General features: G+C 33.0%; 1 protein-coding gene across 1 annotated transcript in view; it reads left to right on the top strand.

Annotated features, from left to right (window-relative positions):
• The window catches only part of HLCS (holocarboxylase synthetase), a 60,552-nt gene that overhangs the window by 3,519 nt on the left and 36,834 nt on the right, over positions 1-20,199 (top strand). The window contains exons 3-6 of the mRNA XM_070750404.1: positions 843-1,005; positions 2,759-3,702; positions 5,975-6,154; positions 11,236-11,507. Of these exons, the coding sequence (XP_070606505.1) occupies positions 843-1,005; positions 2,759-3,702; positions 5,975-6,154; positions 11,236-11,507 (1,559 nt within the window). The remainder of the gene's footprint in view (positions 1-842; positions 1,006-2,758; positions 3,703-5,974; positions 6,155-11,235; positions 11,508-20,199) is intronic.

Genomic DNA, 20,199 nt, shown 5'->3' with positions numbered 1-20,199 from the left:
CACTGCTTTGTTTAAATCTTTTAAGATTTATCTTCGGTTGCCTCTTGTAGCACGCTATTATACAGAATAACAGAGCTCAAAGGGACTTTGGAGATCTAGTCCAGGCAGGAAATCCTATATCATTTCAGCCAAAAGCTCTTGAAGCTATGGAAGAAATTTCCTGTAGGTGAGACTATCCCCACAATGGATTTTTTCTTGTGAGACCTAGATCTATTGTATTGCTGCCAATCCTGCTAAGAACCACTTCTCGCCACCGCCTATTGGCAGTTGGATTGACCTCCCAGAATACCACTGATCGCCTGTTCCAGGTGGTGGACACTGCCTGTCACTGCCGCATCAATCCCCTCCTTCAATTTGGGGTGGGTGGGTGAGTGCCTCTTACAGTGCAAAAAATATGGTAATTTGAAGTAGTGACTTTTATTTTTAATAGCCAGTTCTTAAATGGGAAGGTAATGTATCTAGGTTATAACTATTCTCCAGTTCAAAAAAAATCTAGGAAACTCCATAAAAGCTTGTTGACAGCTTTTTGCATAGCTTTTATATAAGATGAGTTGAGCTTGCATAAAAAAATTATAGATCTGTTAATTTCTAATTCTGTATTTCCTCTTTTGTTCTCTATGTACTCGTTTAATTTGAATTTATTAATTTAAATTTATTGTTTTCCCATTGGTTTTTCATTCATCATGGGTATGTGAACTTGATTTGGTAGATGTATTTAATATATTTTAATTTAATTTAGAAACTAAGTTAATGATAGGAATATTAACTTAATTTTACAATTCATTCAATATTCTAATTTTACATACATTAATGTGAAAACTGTTCTGTGTATCTTTCTTCAGATTGTGAAATGGTCAGATTTTTGTTGTCCTTTGGCCTTTAAAACTGGAAAGCCTTACATATTATTTGCTGAAGCCAGCATAGATAATTTTAGTAGCCTTGGGATAGCATTCTTGGAAGACAGACTCCAAATGGATAATGGGATGGTGCCTCAAAAAATTGTCTGTAAGTACACCCATTTGCCTATCCCCAATAAAAATATATATTTAAATGACATATAAACTATTCTCAGATTCAGAGCTTCATCACTCTTTACAAATTCATCTTGCTTTGATGCCTGTCAATTAGAAGTCCATCTGGTATCCTCTTCTCACCCTCTCCACCCACGCAAGAAATTTGCAATAGGCATGGAAAAGATAGAAAAAAGACCATTTGTGTAGCAATGAATTATAAATCATTATGGCTAATATTTATCAGATTATGTGGTTATGCATTTAAGACTTAGTCTCTACCACTATTGCTCTGGAACATGTCACCAGTTTCAGCAGAATTTGTCTATGACATCATCCCTCATCATTCCAAATAATGGGATTAGCGTTTGATTTGGAATTTTAATTTTTTTAAATATATCATAATATATATTAGGTTTTGGAGTGCCTAAACAAAAAGCACTGCTTAATAAAAAAGTGTCTTTGCCATTTGCTAGGCCAGGAGGTCTCCCCCTGCCAAATTTATGAAGCACACTTAAATTATGCCTGATTCCAAGATCAGATATGCTTAGTTTCCATGCTCCTTTTGACCTATATACAATGATTGAAGGTAGCATAACATAGGTTGAAATTCTTCTTTATTATCTCTTTCTTGAGCTGTAGTTTGTTCACTTTAGTATAGGTGGGTATTGTTCATCTCTCCTGAGTTATCACCTCTGAATAGACGACTGGGGATAATTGTATCTGCTCTTTCAATTTATAAATTGTTAATGGAGGGGAGTATGTTGATTAAGTGAAGAACTAGTGCCACAGTCTCTTCATTGAGCTAGGAAAGAAACTCGGCCCCCAAATGGGTCATTCCATACCTGATGCAGGACCATATTTGCTACAGTGCCAGTTGATAATACTGCTTGATGAAGAGCAGGCATATGGATGAAACGCAGTTTTCATCCAGCTGTTTAACTCTTAAATAATAAAATCTGGCATAGAAGCCCCTTTTTCTGTCCCCATCCTGGTTACTTATTTGCTTCATCTACTTATTTGCTGGTTACTTATTTGTTTCATCTACTCTGTTTTTTTAAAGGGTGTAATATTTACTATTGTCAAACTTGAAATGGTTTGTACTCAATTTGTTGACTTCACAAAATACATTAAATCAAAACCAAACAAATCAGCTAATGTGATGGTATGGTTCAATTTTTGGATTTGAGCCTGGGAAGACTCTGATTCAAATCTGTCCATAGTCATAGTGTTTTAGGCTAGTTGCTCTCTCTCTCTCAGCCATCCTATCTTATAAGGTTGTTATGGGGGGAAAATGAAGAAGTGAGTGCCCAGACGAAAGACAAGATATAAATCAGTCAAATCTCTCTCTGAATCATCTTTTTCTGGGAGCACTTAAGTGGTTTCCAGAAATAAACCATCTACCCTAAATGACTCCTGGTCTACCCTGCCCTGAAAAACTTAAATTTCAGAGAAATTTAGGAACATCTCCCCTGAATAGTATGGTTCAGAGTTTTAGCGAGTCCCATTCATAAATTGATGAATATGGTACATTTATATCTCTGCATAATTCAAAGAAGAAGAAAAATTAACTAAATTAAATATATAATGTTAAGTTGCATTATAAACATGCAAGAAGTAAAATGCACTCAGCTCTACACAATGTATTTTAAGACTGAATTATCAGTTGAAGTTTATATTGAAGGCAGAACTATTTAGTGCAGTTATGTTTGTGTGTTTTGTTCAATAACTTATTTAACTTGTATTAGCTGTGAACCTGAAGAAATCAACCTTGAAAGAATTAAAACTGGCTCCAAATACCAAAGAGGAGGAGAAGGCTGATCAGATACAGACTAATGAACTGTCACAAGACTCACTTTTGGAAAATATTGATAAATCTCAGGTGGAAACTGCTAATTGTGATGATCAAGAAATACACCAATGCAGACTGCAAAAAACAAATGGATATTATGAGGAACTTGAGCAATTATCTGAAAAGGAAGGTGATGCTTCAGAACATCATCACCTACATCTTTCAAGCTGCCATGAATGTTTGGAATTGGAGAACAGTACAATTGAGTCAGTTAAATTTGCCTCAGCAGAAAACATCCCAGATCTTCTGGATGATTATAATGGCAGTGTAGAAGAAGTTAGTGGTGACTATATAACAGGAAAAATGCAAAGTATAAACTTGACTGGAAAGCCTCCAAATATTTTAATTTATCTTGGTTCTGATTCTAAAAAAGTGAAATTTGAAGAAATAAAATCTGTCATAATGGATTGTATTGATATTAATGCTTATACCATCTATCAGTTGTTAGAAAAACAAGTTCTGACTGTTCCTTGGGTTGACAATGCATTGCTTCTGATCATTGCTGAATCAGAACCTATTTCGGATGCTGTGTCTAAGCAATTTCTAGCTTTCATGTCAAAAGGTGGGAAGATTTTGGGACTTTCTGCCTCTTTCACATTTGGTGGCATAAAACTAAAGAGTAAGGATGAAATAATGGACACGATACAAACATTAGTTTTTTCAAAAGACAAAAGCAATGAAATTAAATTAAATGCTCTAGCTAGTGGGAAAAAATTTGAGGTGGAGAATTCCGAAAAACATAATCCCATAAAGCCACTTGGTTATTTCAGTCCGGATAAAGATATGATGATTGTGCATTTATCATATGGAAATAATGGAGGAGAAGCAATTCTTTCTCAGGTACAGTATAAACAAGTTCTATTTTGTTTGTTATTTTGAAGATATTTCTTAAATAGTGCTGTTTGTAGAATGGTGGTAAATGGTAGGCCCAATATTGGGTAACAAGCTAGTGTTTTAGAAAATTGGTGAATGATGGTTTGGATTCAAAGTACCTTTTCATAAACCAAAAGCACTTCAATGTTTCAAAATAAATGAGAAACATGTCATTGACCTGTTTGGCTGTGGGTTTTTGTATATTTATTTATTTATTTGATTTTTATGCCGCCCTTCTCCTTAGACTCAGGGTGGCTTAGAACATGTTAGCACTTTTTAACAGAGCCAGCATACTGCCCCCACAATTCAGGTCCTTGGGTTGTTATTCTGAAAAGTCCCTTAACTCATAATTTGGAAGTTGAAATAGATTATAATGAGAAAGGAGAGATTGAAAAGCCTTATCAGGTAGGCAGGCAGGCAGGCAGGTAGAAGATAGATAGATAGATAGATAGATAGATAGATAGATAGATAGATAGATAGATAGATAGATAGATAGTTCTTTCATGGTAGGATTGTATGTCAAATTTTCATCTGATAAAAAGATTTCAGCACTGTAATTCAGTAGCATGATTTAGGTAGTGAATTTTATGTACAGATGGCCTACATTATCCCCATTTTCATGTGACATAATAGAGACCAAACTTCAATATATGTTAAAAGGTTTCCATCAATCTATAACTTGAGCCTTATTTTTTGTTCCTTTATCCTAGCCCAGAATTGTGGGTAGACTTTGGTACTTTTGTAAAGAATTTTGTTTAAGGTTGGGTTTAAGTTATATAATGCAGCGAAGAAACCAGTGTGAGGCACATGTTGAACAACTTGCTTTAAATAAGGACAACTCCATTTAGAGCCTTACAACTTGGAATACCTAACTAGTTAAATATATTTATTTTATTTATTTAGTCCAATACATAATACACATTGAAGAGAATAGATATGTATTAATATAACTAAAGAAACGAATAGAAGAAAAGATATAAAAGTATAGGTGAACAAATTTGAAAGGAAGAAAAGATAAATGAGATAAGGAGAGACAATTGGACAGGGCACAGAAGGCACACTGGTGCACTTATGCACACCCCTTACTGACCTCTAAATTCCAATCTTTAACGAGTACAAAAGAAATCATTAGGCAAGATCCTCATCTGAGAGGACAAAAAGGAACAAGTAGAGAGGACTACTCTTGGAGGAAGAAAGTACCACAGGTTCTGGAACTGAACTCCGTAATTCTTACAGACTCAGACTATTTGTAATTTTGAATGGAACCTCATGAATAATTAGGACAACTGTAAGGTTTAAAGTGGATTCAGGATTAAATTGAGGTCACTTAATTTTTTTAAACAAGAAACAGTGATACTATTACTTCTCAACAGGTTATCACTGTTGCTTATTATATTCCCTCAATATTTAGATGAAATTCAATGTTTTATTAATGTTTATTTAGTTTATTTAGTTACCTTATATATTTGTAGATAAACTGACAATTTTAGGTGCCAAAAATATACCCAAAATGGTGGGTTAGATTTATCTACGAATATATAAGTTAATACTTTTTAAAGTACCTTTATATTCTGTATATATTCCTATACAAGCTCATCCATAGATAACACAACTCTGAAATTTTTAATAAAAATACCATGAAAAATAAGGGCTAGCTTATCTACAAATGGGGCAATATGTGTTGAGACAATACATTTAATACTTGGTTATTTAATAACTAAAGTGACACAAAACAAGAAGTTGATTTTAAAATGATCAAGTTATTTGACCCAATAGATAATTATTGATCATAGTTTTATAAAAGTGTTTTCAATAAGATTTATTTTTCTGTCTTGCCTTTATAGGCACATTTGGAAGTGAATATCAAAAGTTCATGTCGATCCATAGATAACACAACTCTGAAATTTTTAATAAAAATACCATGAAAAATAAGGGCTAGCTTATCTACAAATGGGGCAATATGTGTTGAGACAATACATTTAATACTTGGTTGCCTGTACAATATTGTTTTATCGCTTGTTGTGAGCCGCCCCGAGTCTTCGGAGAGGGGCGGCATACAAATCTAATAAATTATTATTATTATTATTATTATTATTATTATTATTATTATAACTAAAGTGACACAAAACAAGAAGTTGATTTTAAAATGATCAAGTTATTTGACCCAATAGATAATTATTGATCATAGTTTTATAAAAGTGTTTTCAATAAGATTTATTTTTCTGTCTTGCCTTTATAGGCACATTTGGAAGTGAATATCAAAAGTTCATGTCGATCTAAGGATGACTTCAATCTGCTCAAAATAAGCAACTCCCGAAGATATGATGTACTTGTTGAGATCCTGAAGTTATTGGGGTTGAGCTGTGAATTAAGTACTATCCCTTCTTTAACACCTCTTTATCTACTCTCATCTGATAAGGTAGGATTTGGTTTAAATAAATAAGAATATAGGCAATGTCCTGCTAGACTGGACCACTGGACCACCTACTGCAAATTAGTGTCTCAGCAGATAGTCTTCAAGGTCATTAGTGTCTCAGCAGATAGTCTTCAAGGTCATCATTAAAGCTAACAGTCATTGATCCCTGTCATTTCCATGATTTGGTCCAACCCTTGTCTAGCCAGCTTCACATCTTGTGACAGCAAATTCCAAAATTTAATTTGCATGTGAGGGGAAGCCATTTTATCTTTTCTGATTCTTCCAGGGTTCAATTTAAATGACCTCTGATTCTATTATCATGAAAATAACTTCTCCTTATCTACTTTAACCACACAATTCACAATTTTGTGAACCTCAATCATGTTCTTTGTCATTTGCCTCTTTTCTAAACTAAAAAGCCCTAAATGTCACAAACTTTCATTGTAGGGAAACTGCTCCACCCCATAATCATCTTAGTTGCTATCTTCTGAACTTTCTCCTAGCTTCACTGTATCCCTTTTGCAATATAGTATCTAGAAGTGTGTGCAATATTCCAGATACAGCTACACCATTGATTTATATAAGGGCATTATAATATTGGCATTATTATTTTTAATACCACTATTAAAGTACTACTGTTGACATGTTGGCTTTTCTTTTTTAGCAATGGACATACACTGTTGCAACATTTTCATTGAACTGTTTCTTCATTGCTAGTTTAGCTTCTAGATTTTTGGCACCAATGTTTAGTCTGTGTGAGTTTTTTTTAATTTTTCTGACAAGCTACCTACTAGGCCACCTGTTCCCTAGCAGCCAGCATGTGCAATCAGCTCCTGAGCAAGAGGAAAATTTGAAATTAAAATGGGAACCCACATGTTTAATGGCACGCATCCTAAAAAGAAAAAAAAACCAGAATTGATCTCCAAATTATATTTAAACTATTAGACAAAATGTGGATTAACTTTAAATAGTTATGTGACTCCTGATATCCTAATTCTCAATTCCATATAACAAAATGAACAAAAACATAGTTGTATGCATATCTGTTTTGCTTCTTTTAATAATCATTCCATCAGGCCGAAGTCATCATTTTGAGTTGTAGCAAACTACCTACTATTTATACAATTCACCACTTTCCAATCTGCATCTGTGTGTCTTAAGAACTACTCCATTCATTTTCCCATCTTTTGTAAATTTAATAAAAAAATGTTTGAAAGAACTATACTGCTCAAAAAAATAAAGGGAACACTCAAAGAACATATCCTAGATCTGAATGAATGAAATATTCTCATTGAATACTTTGTTCTGTACAAAGCTGAAAGTGCACAACAGCATGTGAAATTGACTGTCAATCAGTGTTGCTTCCTAAGTGGACGAAGGTTGATTTACTTGGAGTTATATTGTATTTTTTAAGTGTTCCCTTTATTTTTTTGAGCAGTGTATATTGAGCCATAGAAGCCATTATTAATAAGCAGAAGTTATTTTGGGAAATTATGAATAACTAAGCAATTTTATGACACAAATTCCTGAACTATATCATTAAATTGATACATCACATGAAACAGATTTTAATTTCTAAAAACATATGGCTTAATATTTTTTAAAGATGCACATTACTTGATTGTCCATTTTTAAAAAAACTATTTTATTATATTTACATATTTTATAGTATTGTTAGAAATTTATAAAATATAGACTGGAATTTAAACAGTTCATACACATTCAAAAAGTTACTGTGTTTGTTGAAAACAGTTACCACAAGATGGCACTTCTGAGCTGCCTTGCAATATAATTCTATGTTGTATATGTATGTTTAAAATAACTTCTGCAATTAGATTTAGTTTTAATGTTATTATATTAATTATTATTACAGATATGATGATAGATTGCTTTAAAGTCTCCCAAACTGATATAGGAAGAATAAAGCTACTTTTTGCCATATGTTTTGAAAATATAACATCAAATTAAACTTGCCAATAAGAAAAAAAATTAAGTTGTTGGAGCAGATCAAGTGTTTTTAACCATAATACAGGTTTTCAAGGCAAAATAATAATAATAATAATCTAAATGTGAAATAGAAAGTAGGAATAATAGATTGAAGATTGGTTTTCAGATTTGTGATTGTTTTGGTACTAAGTTGATTTAATGGACAATGGAGGGAAGAACTATCTGTTATCTTTGAATCCTAATAAACACAAAAATACATCATTTAAGAGCAGTAATGGTACAGGGGTTAGAATGCAATATTGCATGTTAATTTTGATGGCTGCCAGCAGTTAGAGTCTCCCTGGCTCAAGGTTGATTCAGCTTTCCATCTTTCCAAGGTCGATAAAATAAGTCCCAGATTGTTGGGAGCAACCTGCTGCCTCTTTAAACTTCTTAGAGACGGCCATAAAGTACTTTTGAAGTGGTATACAAGTTCTATTGCTACCATATTTATACTGATTTATACCATTTCTGCCCTGAGCTATTACATAAATGATATATGGACAGCCCTCGCTTAACAATTCTAATTGGGATCAGCAACTTTATTGCTAAGCAATGTGGTTATTAAGCCACATTGCTTAGCAATAAAATAAAATACCATGTGACTGCTCTGCTTAATGACAGCAGTTCCAGCAATCCTACTTGCTGTTAGAGAATAAATTCCATTCAGGAGCTACTCAAACCAAGCTATGGAAAAAGCTAAGGGAGTGCCCCCACCTCAACCCCTCTTTATGCACCTCTGCCCCATGTTTGCTCTTTTTGCTATCCATTCACCCATTGCTTTCAGTTCCTCCTGTTGTCCAGCCTTTCATGCCACTACCTTGCTCTTTGCGCCACAAGCCATTACCATACCAACCAGAACTGCCTGAACATGCTGGCTGAATTCTTTTGAAAAGGCCCAAACTCGCACATAAGAGAACACACTGCCCTAGTATAAAAGCAAGCAGTTTGGAAGAATGCCTCAGTTTGTGGTAATGGCAGTGATAGGCAGGGCTGGGTAATAGGGTCAGCTGGCAGCAGCAAATAGCCAGGCTGCCTAAATTCAGGTGGGCTTGAATTTTGTTCACATAACTGTGGGAGCAATGCAAGAGCACTGCAACTTTGAGGAGTTGTGTGTTCCTTTATTCAGCAGTGTTATAACTTTAAATAGTTGCTGAACAAATGGACATTACACAAGGACTGCCTGTAAACTGAAATAAATAATTTCAAGACATAAATTTAAGTGTCTTGTCCGGAATATTTTGAAATCAACTAAATTATCTGTTGTTTTGCTAAGATGTCCTGGTAAAACTTTCACATATTGTATTTAAGGTCTCCTAAATGGGAGATCTGTTGCATCAGTGTTTCTCTCTATTGTGCAATGCTATTTAGTTTTGGCTGAAATTATTATAAATTGTAGAGTGGAATTCTGCAATCTTTGTAACTAAAAGACAGCAGAAACTGTTAACTGCTAAAATCCAAAAATCAAAGTTTCTTTTAACGCATATAGGCAGGGTGCTATTTTATTCTGATTACCTAAGGATAATATAAAATACTGAAAAGAAGTTAATAGCAGTTACAGTTTGTTCCAGAAAATAGAATGGAACATAGTTCAGTAGGTTTTAAGCATTTGTGTGAAAATGCAACATTGAAATACTATCACAATACAGTATTTCTATTTCAGATTGTGTGTTTTCATTTTATGACAATGTTTAGCCTTTGACCTAACCACTTTCTTAAAATAAACTATTTGTTGGTGAGAGCAGCTGCTGAAGAGATTGCTTCCAGACTGCTCTCATAGTACTAACTGATAGAAAGTAAAAATTGTCTCTTAGAAAAGCTGAGGATTGCAAATTCACCTGTAACATAGTTGCATTATATTTCTGTTAAAGCACATGCTATATCTTTAATGATTGGAAACATGCCTTTAATGAGAGCATAAAGCTGAAATAAGACCTAGAAGCAGTTGCAGTTTGACTATCTGATAAATGTTGAATGATTTTTTGTCTTAAATCTTAAGTATTTTAGAAAAGATTTCAAATTTCTTAGTTGCTGAAATGTAGGCTCAGCTTCCCACAATAAATATATAATAATATGAATATTGAGATTTGTAATAGTAGTAAAATTTGGAAGGACACAGCTCCTCATTCCTGCTAAGAAGACAAAATGGTAACAAGTTGAGGTATTATTTTTGCAATATAGCTATTTAATAAAATCTTTGGCACTGTTGTCTTCAGGTTGCATTATTTTTTATTTTAATTGGGCCTTTAATAATAGTATATCATAAGTGGCAGTGTCAATAAAATAATATGCAGAGTTCGTTATATGTAATAAGTAGTATACTGATAAATGACATTTACAGTTACCATACTGTAACTTAATCACAAACAATGGTCAAAGCATCCATTCCATCCTCCAAATTTTGCAATATAAAATCTCATAAGCTTTTATCAGTGCCATCTTGACATCCATTTTTATTTATTTAATTATATAGAATTTATTTACATAGAATTTATTGGCTGCCCACTCACTTTCAATAACTGTAGGTGCCTGTATTTTAATTTATTTATCACATTTTAGAACCATCTATCTTTGAGGTGCTCAAAGACAGTTATACTTCAGATTTTTTAAATTTAAATTAGCATAACAGTAAGATTTTATTTGGAACTAACATTGGAATGCCTTTCAAAACGTAAGTCAGATGAAGGACAATATTCATTTTAATAACATTAATTTTAACTGCACAAATTAATCATCCGTTGATCTACCTAAAAACATGCAAATCAATATTTTCTCAAATATTTAACATTTATTTCCATACATTTACAAATATTTTTAAGAATATAGAATTCTAAGAAATTAATATCAGTAGAAATTACAAAACCCATTTTAATAATTGGATTATATATTTAAACCCAAAAGAAGTAGATGGAACTTATCCCAATTAATCATGTCAACCAAATGCTTTCCAAAATGCATTCATATAAAATTAAGCGGAGACATCAAATACTTATTAAGAAGTTAATGTGAATTCACATCCTTTTGCAGAATAGAAATGAAGTCTTAGTTTTTATATGTGTGTTTTATATTGTCTTGTAATTTTATTTTATATCAAACAGATTCTCCACAATACTTTTTTAGAATGGCTCAGAAGAAATACAATCACAGAAGGATTAATCATATCAAGCAAGCTGTCTCTTAAGTTTGTATCATCTTGCACTGAAAATATGGAAATAACATCTTTGCTCATACCAGTAGTTACTGATATGGAAGCAGTCTCATCTGAAAATTTTAGTTTTGAGAGATACAAGCAAAACCTTGATACCAGAATCTTGGGAAAAATAGTCTTATTTTCTGAAGTTACATCAACTACAATGAATCTTCTGGATGGGTAAGAGATTCCAGTAACATTAATTTTACTATGAAAGAGATAGAGAGACTTAACAAAAGGGTGGGGTGGAAGGCAGTATTTTCTTTGGGACTTCCATTCTCTTAGTTTATTGAAAATAAGTGATAATAAAGTGCAAAAGTTTGCTAGAAAGTTTAAAGGATATGAACTCTCATGTATCGTTACCATTTTTAGTATGTTATGCTATTTATCTATTTCTGATATTGATTCTGGGCTTTAAATTTATTTCAATTCATAAAACAATATCAAGTGACAATCCATAAAAATGCACTTTTTCAAATAACAAGAATGGGGGTTGATATTGTCCAAATGAATATGAATGATCAGATAATCTTTCAGACAAGAAGATAATTAGAAGATAACCTCTTCCTATTTTACCCTTTATTTTTATTGCAATCTCATAATTTCGTAGGAACTTTATTCCAATTGTGATCATAGTAATTTTGACTGAATTGATACTGTATCTTCTTATAATGTTTTTAGAAGATGGAACATATCAGCCATGTTTTTCTAATCTTTACTTCTTGTACTCTACTAGGTTTCTTTGACGTTTGTTAGTATGATTGGTTATATTTCTGATTGATCAAATACAATTAAAGTGCTATAATTATGAATGTGCATTATACAATTTTCAGGATAGATCCTTTTACAATGCAGTCCAACTGAATTGATGGGCAAAGTGGACATTGTGAATATTGCTGTTTTAATACCAAATTTCAGTTTTCTCATACTGAACGTTTTGTGATTCAATCATATTAAAACATATACCGTATTTTTCAGAGTATAAGATGCTCCGGAATATAAGACACACCAACCTTTTTTTGGGGAGGAAAGAAAAAAAATCTGCCTCCCAGCAATTTACCTCCTTACAGCAAATAGCAAACAGCCCATTTCAGCTTCAGCACAGCCTGATTAGCACAAGCAGCTAATTGTCAATTGGATTTGCCTCCCGATGATCAGCTGTTTCAGGCTGCAAGGATTACCATAGCCAATTGCCGCCTGCACATGCCTCATTTTCGGTGGGTGGGCTACATATAAGACTCCGAAAAATATGGTATTTAATTATTTGTTATGCTTAAAGCTGTCCTGAGGTTCATAAGATAATTAGAAAACATATTTATTTGATTGCCTGGAAATGGAGATGAGATTTACTAACAATGCCATCATAGTTTATGGCACAATATCATCTTGCATTTTGTGTATGGATGAGAGCATAGTTGAATGCTAAATTCATAGTTGAATTCTCTTCATTTCCTCTATGTTCATAGAAATAATCCATTTATTATTTCTTATGATATTTGATGTAATAGTAAAGATTTTTTTATACAGATTCTCTAAGTGACCAAGTTATATAACAAATGCATCATTTCCTTAAATAAAAACGCCAGTTACTGAGCTATAATGATTAAGATTTTAAAAAGTGCTCATATTATCCATAATTTCAAGATTAGCATCTGTAAAGTTTTTAAAATATGGGGGAAAGTCCTGGAAAAGAATTAATGGCTCTGTCTCTTAAATACCTGAAGACCAGGGCAGCAGGATCCATAGGAGATTCAGGAAATCAGATGATGATTGCAGCAGAATGATCAAAGACGTGTGTATGCGCGCGCACACACAATATGTCATATGATAACAGCACTTCAATCTAGGTGCTGAGACCCCCATTTTATCTTATTTAGCCCCCCCTCCCCAACGTTGCTGAAAAAAGATGTGGTGGTGCAGTGGTTAGAATGCAGTATTGCAAGCTACTTTTGAATTTCAATGCCAGAGTTTGATTCTGACTGGCTCAAGGTTGACTCAGTCTTTCATCCTTCTGAGTTTGGTAAAATGGGGATTCAAGAAGACAACCAAACACCAAGGACCCCACAGTTCAATCATAAATTACAAATATTTATTTATTATTTTGATTTCTAGGCCGCCCTTCTCCCAAAGACTCAGGGCGGCTTACAACATAGAAATAAATACAAATATTCTGTTCCATTGATATACAGATTTTTTGTAATGCTGACATTCAATAGAATTATTTATTATTAATACAGGGTGTCCAGCAAACCTGGAAAGCAGGGAAATCAGGGAATTATCAGTGAAATTGACAGTTCAGGAAATATCGAAATTATCAGGGGGGGGGGGGAAACAAACTGTATTAAAATATTTAAAAGTCAGGGAAAAATCATATTTTTTTTAAAAAAGTATCGTGCTGCCTGGCAGCGTCAAGCAAAAATGAGCATAACTGTGGCAACAACTTGCTTCCTCAGCTACCGATATTTCTTCATGGCTTAGCCATTTGGTATGATGTCATCTACGACTGCACCTTAACTAGATCACAAATTAGAGGGAAATGTCAGGAAATTTTAAAATGCTTTCCTCCTGGACAAAAAGTAGGGGGAACAAGTCTGTTTAGTTTAACTTTTATTGCTAAATGGGTTAATTTTATATATTTACATAAAGCTATCATTCTTTAAAATAGTAACTTTATGGATGCAGGCAACAATGTTAATATTGATAAAAATATAGGAAATTGTGAAATAATTTTAAAGAGGATATGTATGGCTACCCTATTACCCATTTCTAAAAAAAACTTTTTGTATTCAAAATGTATTTGGTTAAGATATGTAAGGATAAACATGAATTAGTTTGTAGATTTCAGAGACTCATTGTTTTATATTTATACTATTTTGTTCCTAAGGAATTGATTCTCTAAGAAAAACAACATTTTCAGATTTTTAAAATATGTTTTTGCTTTATTGTCAGGGGCTCTAGAACTAAAAGAAAAGAATATACTTTTCAATTTGTTTAAACTAGTTCAAAAGTAAAATATATTTTAGTTACGTCCTAGTTCTGATTACCAGTAATTTATAATCATTTAATTAAATATATCCTTGTCAACTAGTCTAATCACTGGTTATATGAAACATTCTTGAATGGTATTTTCATTTGAATTATCATGATTGTTTTCACATATTGGCATTTTATTTATAGATTATTAGCTTTATTTTGTTGTTGTTGAAGTGATTTCAATATTGCTATTAAAATGTCTTGCTGCTTTGTGCCCTTAAATTTGACTGTTGGATTTTCTATGTTTGTTTTCTTTGAACTTCGGGACACCTGTATCTTTGAAACCACTATCAACTTTTAAACATAGTTTATTTATTCTGTCAAGGGGATTACACTTTGCCTTTTCACTTTTAACCTTAAGCCGCTAAGCATTACACCCAAACACTAAAGTATGGTTAACTTTAAGTACTATAGAATAAAACAAGGTCAGTTTTTAAACTTGTGAAAAAATGTTTGTTTTAAACTTGTTTAAAATTAAATGTAATATCTTCTAGCAGGCTATAATTAATCTAAAACAGAAAGAAAAGTTTCTAAGTCAAAATTAAAAGAGCCAGAAAGTATATGAATCCAAGGCTTGCAGTACTATTAGTATAAAATATAAACTATTCTTATAATTGATAATCATAAGAAATGAGATTTTTGAAACACACAAGCATACTTACAGTATCTTGTTTCAGTGAATTACCAGCTAGGGTGGAAATATAGATTATAGCCAATATACATTAATAAAGCTGAGTTGTTAAAAATAAGCATATTTCTTTAAAAACCATTTTATATCACAATCGTTTTATTTCAATATGGTTTACAAAATTAAAGTACACTGCCTTCTATACTTTAAATGATTTATAAATCTCTAAAAATGCAAGCTTTTAAATATGATTGTTTCATAATTGTAATCAATTATGTCAAAAACATAATTTTAAAAGTTTCTCATTAAGTTTCTCATTTAATAACTAATCAACATATGTAAATTAATAAAATTGTAATAAGATGTTTTACTTGAGATTGAGATAGATATTTAATATTAAATTACCTATATTATAGCTATGCATGATATACCTCCAAATCCTTTTGCAGTTTGAATATAAAACCTTCAATCCTAGTCCTTTTAACACTATATATATTTCAAAATTAAGATTTAGCAAAAGTGGGCTGGAACTAATTTAATGGCTGAGTGATCTCACAGTAGAGAAACAGCCAGAGTGTAATAGGGTTCTTTGTCTATATTTCCACCCTAGCTGGTAACTTGCCAGTCAAAAGTCAAACAAGAGAAACAGGTGGGAGCTATTAGACCTGTCATAAAGTTTGAAAAATTGATTCTGGAGTCTAAATGATTAGATTGAACTTGACAGTGTTGTCCTAAAGATTCTAAGAAAAATTCTATAGTTTAATTTGGAGTCCCTTGATTATTCATTAGTTCTCCAGATGGCTTGTTTTGATGTATCACTTATTATTATACAAGCTCTATTATTGTTGGCATATATTTACATATACAACTAACAAGTAAACTAAGTAGCACCTCTATTAGACTTTGTAAATTAAGGGGTACAGAATTAATTAAATTATAGAATAGAGATTTGTTTAAATATTAAATAATTTAGCTTTATCTGTAATGCTGTATGACTTTTACTTTGGAATACTGTACTTTAAATTCATTGATGTTATCATTGTGGAAAAATACCTTCAAAGTTGTCATAGTCATGGCTGTTGAGGATATTTAACGCACAATTTCTATAAATTACAAGGAATAAGATTTGTTTGATAGCTTCCATAACTTCTATGGTTCTCTTCATAGTCTCTAAGCATATAATTAGAATAATACAACACATGGAAGTTTAGGAATAATTTAAGGAATAAATCAAGTGCTATGATGAATGGCTTGCAAGAAAATCTGTTCAACTCAGTGAAATTAATTGCTATTAAAATAAAAATAAAACACAATTTCAATTTACTAAATAAAAAGTTGTGGTTTCATAGAGTAGCTGCCCACAATATGTAAATGCACTTGTTTGTTCGTTTGTATTAAAAACAAGACATTAACACCGACTGGGAGTAATTTTTAAAACATTTGGTTATATGACTTATAGCATGATATGAATTTGTGGATGGCCAAGAGATCTGCCTGTGCAAAGAAACTTGTTCCTGACAGCTCAATTAAAAAGGACATTTCATATCAAAACTGTTTTTAAAGTGTATGAACAAAACAGTGCGCTGCATGCACATCCTTCTGGTTCAGGTGCGCTCACGCATGTGCCCTTCATGCAATTTTGCTTCCATGCATGCACATGAAGTAAAAAGACTCTAAAATCTTGTGAGAGGATGCTCTCACTTGTGCGATTTTTTGCTTCCGCACATGTGCAGAAGTAAAAAATTGCTGAAATCTTACACGAGCGAGAGTCCCCTTGCAAGATTTTGCTTATGCACATGTGCAGGAAGCAAAAAAGGCCCCAAAACTCAGAAAAAAAGATGGTGCCGCCCGATAGACCAGTGAAGACAGCACTGGAGTGGTTGTGTGCAAATTGCACAATCTGGCGGGCGCTACCAGGACAGAGTCTCCTAGCGCACCGATAGGAACCGACCACTGGAACAAAATAGTTAACAATTTATTATTATTGAGTAGTAGATGTGTTGAAGAAGACTACATTTAAATTTTCATAAATTATCAAGAATTGATTCTTGATTATTTACTTCCTGATATTTCTTTGCCTGAAAAAAATGTGGTTTTGACCTCTGTATAAACGAGGGGTGGGCAATTAATTTTGCCATTGAGGCACATGAGAAATTGGGATGGTTTTACAGGCCCGGACTAATATAATTAACTCAGTTCTACCCAATACTGTATATAGTATACATATGCTATCTTTTCATAAAGAAACAGTATGTTAAACAATGCAAAGATTTGCAATACAATGAAAATATGGAGGACCTAATTACATCATTATTTAATGATGAGGTGATGAACTGCAACCAGCTTATGATTGTTCAGTTTAGAAAATTGTTAACTTTAACAGTGTTTGGAAAAACTTGCTATTTTAGGTCAAGATATCATGTTCGTTTTTTAAAGTTATTAACTTAGTAAGCACAGTATCTGTATACCACTCCTGTACTGCTCACAGTTAAGGGATTTTTTTGGTGCTGACCACTCTAAAGACCCAGACCCTGGCCTGACCTAAACACCCAGACCCAGTCTACAGACCCTTAATTGTTTGCTTTACGGCAACACGGTGCACCACAGTCACTGGTCTGCTCGTAGCAGTATAGATCACGCCATGCCACCAGGAAAGCAGGAACCAGAGGAGTCCAGGTAGACGTGGTGAGCTCTTTCATCCTTGCACTGGAGCGGACCCCGACTTCCGTAGACCGGTCACAGATAGCGGGCAGGCTGGTCACAGATAGCGGGTGGGCCGGATGCGGCCCATGGACTGCCCCTTGCCCAAGTCTGATATAAACAGAACTTTGAATGGATCTAAAGTTGTGCAATAGGAAACAGGCTTATGCAATAGATATTCTTACCCCTCCAAAACTTTAAAATGCCTTTCAGAAAGATCCTTCCTATGAGCTTTGTAGTGATGTGGCAGTAGAGATGCAATTTGAACTCATGAGAGACAGATAAGAATCAAAACTATCAGTTTCTTTTTTCCTGAAGTTTCTTTTTATTGCATCCCCTTTCATCTCATTCTTGATGTCTTAAAACATTTAGGAGAAGATGGTGGTATTAAAAGAATAAGTTGTTTTAGCAGCCTTCTGCATAGGTTTACATAGAGGTGTGGTGGGCAGTGGTTAAAATGTAATACTTCAGGCTGCTTTTGCTGAATGCTGGCTACCAGCAGTTTGACAGTTCAATTCTCATGGCTCATGGTTGACTCAGCTTTCCATCCTTCCGAAGTTGATAAAATGAGGACACAGACTGTTGGGGGCAAAATGCTGATGATAAACCACTTAGAAAGGGCTGTAGAACACTGTGAAATGATATATGTCTAAATGCTATTGCTATTGTTATATATAGTACAAAGGACATCAGAAAAATTGTTAATATAAATGTTTTAGAGGAACTGAACAGTCTCTGGTCTTGGTCTTCCCAAAACCACCTAAAACTTGGCTTGATAAATCAGTTTATAAATTTACAGCATCTTTACTTTTATTTTTAAATAATAGATGTACTAATGTAGTTCAAGTAGATCGAATCAGAAGGTACATGCACTTTTTAAACTTTTTCCTATTCTCTATTCCAAAGGTGCTTTTTCAAAAGGAAAAATGAAGTCCAGCTGCCTTTTGAAAAACCTCCTTTGGGACAACCATGACCTGGAGGACAGAATCTCCATAGACATCTAATATTCTCTAGATATTTTGAATGGTAATTGGTCCAAAAACCACCTTTTAAAACTGTGTTGGTTTAAACATCATTTAAAAATATACTGTTTAAGAACATGAGAAAGCTTTGATAGAAGCTAGCAAATAAGGGGAGGTGCTATGAAAAAATGCATGGACATACATTTTGGATTTTATTCAATAAGCCAAGTTTGGCTTATTGAATGAAGTCCAAAATTGGACTAAATGGGGCTAAATCATTAGATTTGAAATGGGCCTCAGCCTGGAATTTTACCGTACAGCTTGTAGTTAATCATCCTTTGCATGACAACTTTTCTTTGGAAAAGAGACAAACATTCAACACATGAGTATATTACATTTAGCCATAATATCAATAAGTATGCCTGATACCCAGCCTTCAAGTAGCAGAAGCTAACAAACCATAAAAGTTTCTGGCTTAGTCAATTTAATATGTTCCATAAACAATCTGTTTGACCAGTTAGGCAAATCAGGAAAAGATTAGTTTCTTTGTTTATATTGTTACTCTTAAAATGCAACAATATCCAGTTAATATAATTAGCTAAATGTTCCATGATAAGAACTGTTCGCTAACTGCATTTGGAGTATAGATTAAGATAGAAATTATGATTCTTAACCAGATAAATAAACCATACTAAGGTTTAATATAACATTTCTCAAATATTAGGCTAAACTCTGGCTGCCTTTCTCCATCCTGGTTGCTATTATCACATGTATTGCCTTTTTTTAACTCACTTTTTAAACTCACTTTAATTTAAACATTTTACGAGGTTAAAAACAATATAAATTTAAAGAAAAGAGATAGTAAAGGAAAGGAAAACTGATAATAAATAGAAAAGAAATGAAAGAATAAGAAAAAAGATACAAAGAAGTGACTTCCGATCTTCCTAACATTTTATGTTTGTCCTCTCACTTGGTACTCTCAAGGCTTGGTTGTTTCCTTGCTAATGTTTCTAATTTTTCAACAAAATCTCCTTAAAGGATTTCCAGTCACTAATAAGTATATTAGAAATAGAAATGAAAAGTGGGCATGAAAAACATTTCTGCAAGCTTTAAATGTTCAGAGTTAAAAAGAAAATATTAGAAATCGATGAGTGAAGAGTTTTTGTTGCCAGTTCTCTAAAGATAAAGATCAAATATGCAGTTAAAATGATTAAATATAATGCTGCATTCATAGTCTGATAGGGATTCAGGCAGCAGTTGGGAAATACTGGCACCAGTATTCCTTACTCGTCTCGGAATAGGCAACTAGCCCAATATTTATGAGAGGAGGTATTAGAAATAAAGTGAAATATGCCCTCACAAACTGAATGATAGCTTGGATTATAAAATGGAAATAATTGTGTTCAAATTTATATAGCCAAACCTATTTATCTTTTAATAAATCAAGTTGGAAAAAACCTTGTGAAAATCTTGCCTTGAATGAAGTTAGTTGCAGAGGATTTCTCAAGATTTGAAAGAAAGTTTAGGATTGTTTTCTGTCTGGAAAAAG

The sequence above is a fragment of the Erythrolamprus reginae genome, chromosome 4 (assembly GCF_031021105.1).
Source record: "Erythrolamprus reginae isolate rEryReg1 chromosome 4, rEryReg1.hap1, whole genome shotgun sequence".
Taxonomy (NCBI): domain Eukaryota; kingdom Metazoa; phylum Chordata; class Lepidosauria; order Squamata; family Dipsadidae; genus Erythrolamprus; species Erythrolamprus reginae.
The sequence above is the reverse complement of the archived record's forward strand: the minus strand, read 5'-3'. Positions and strand labels throughout refer to the sequence as shown.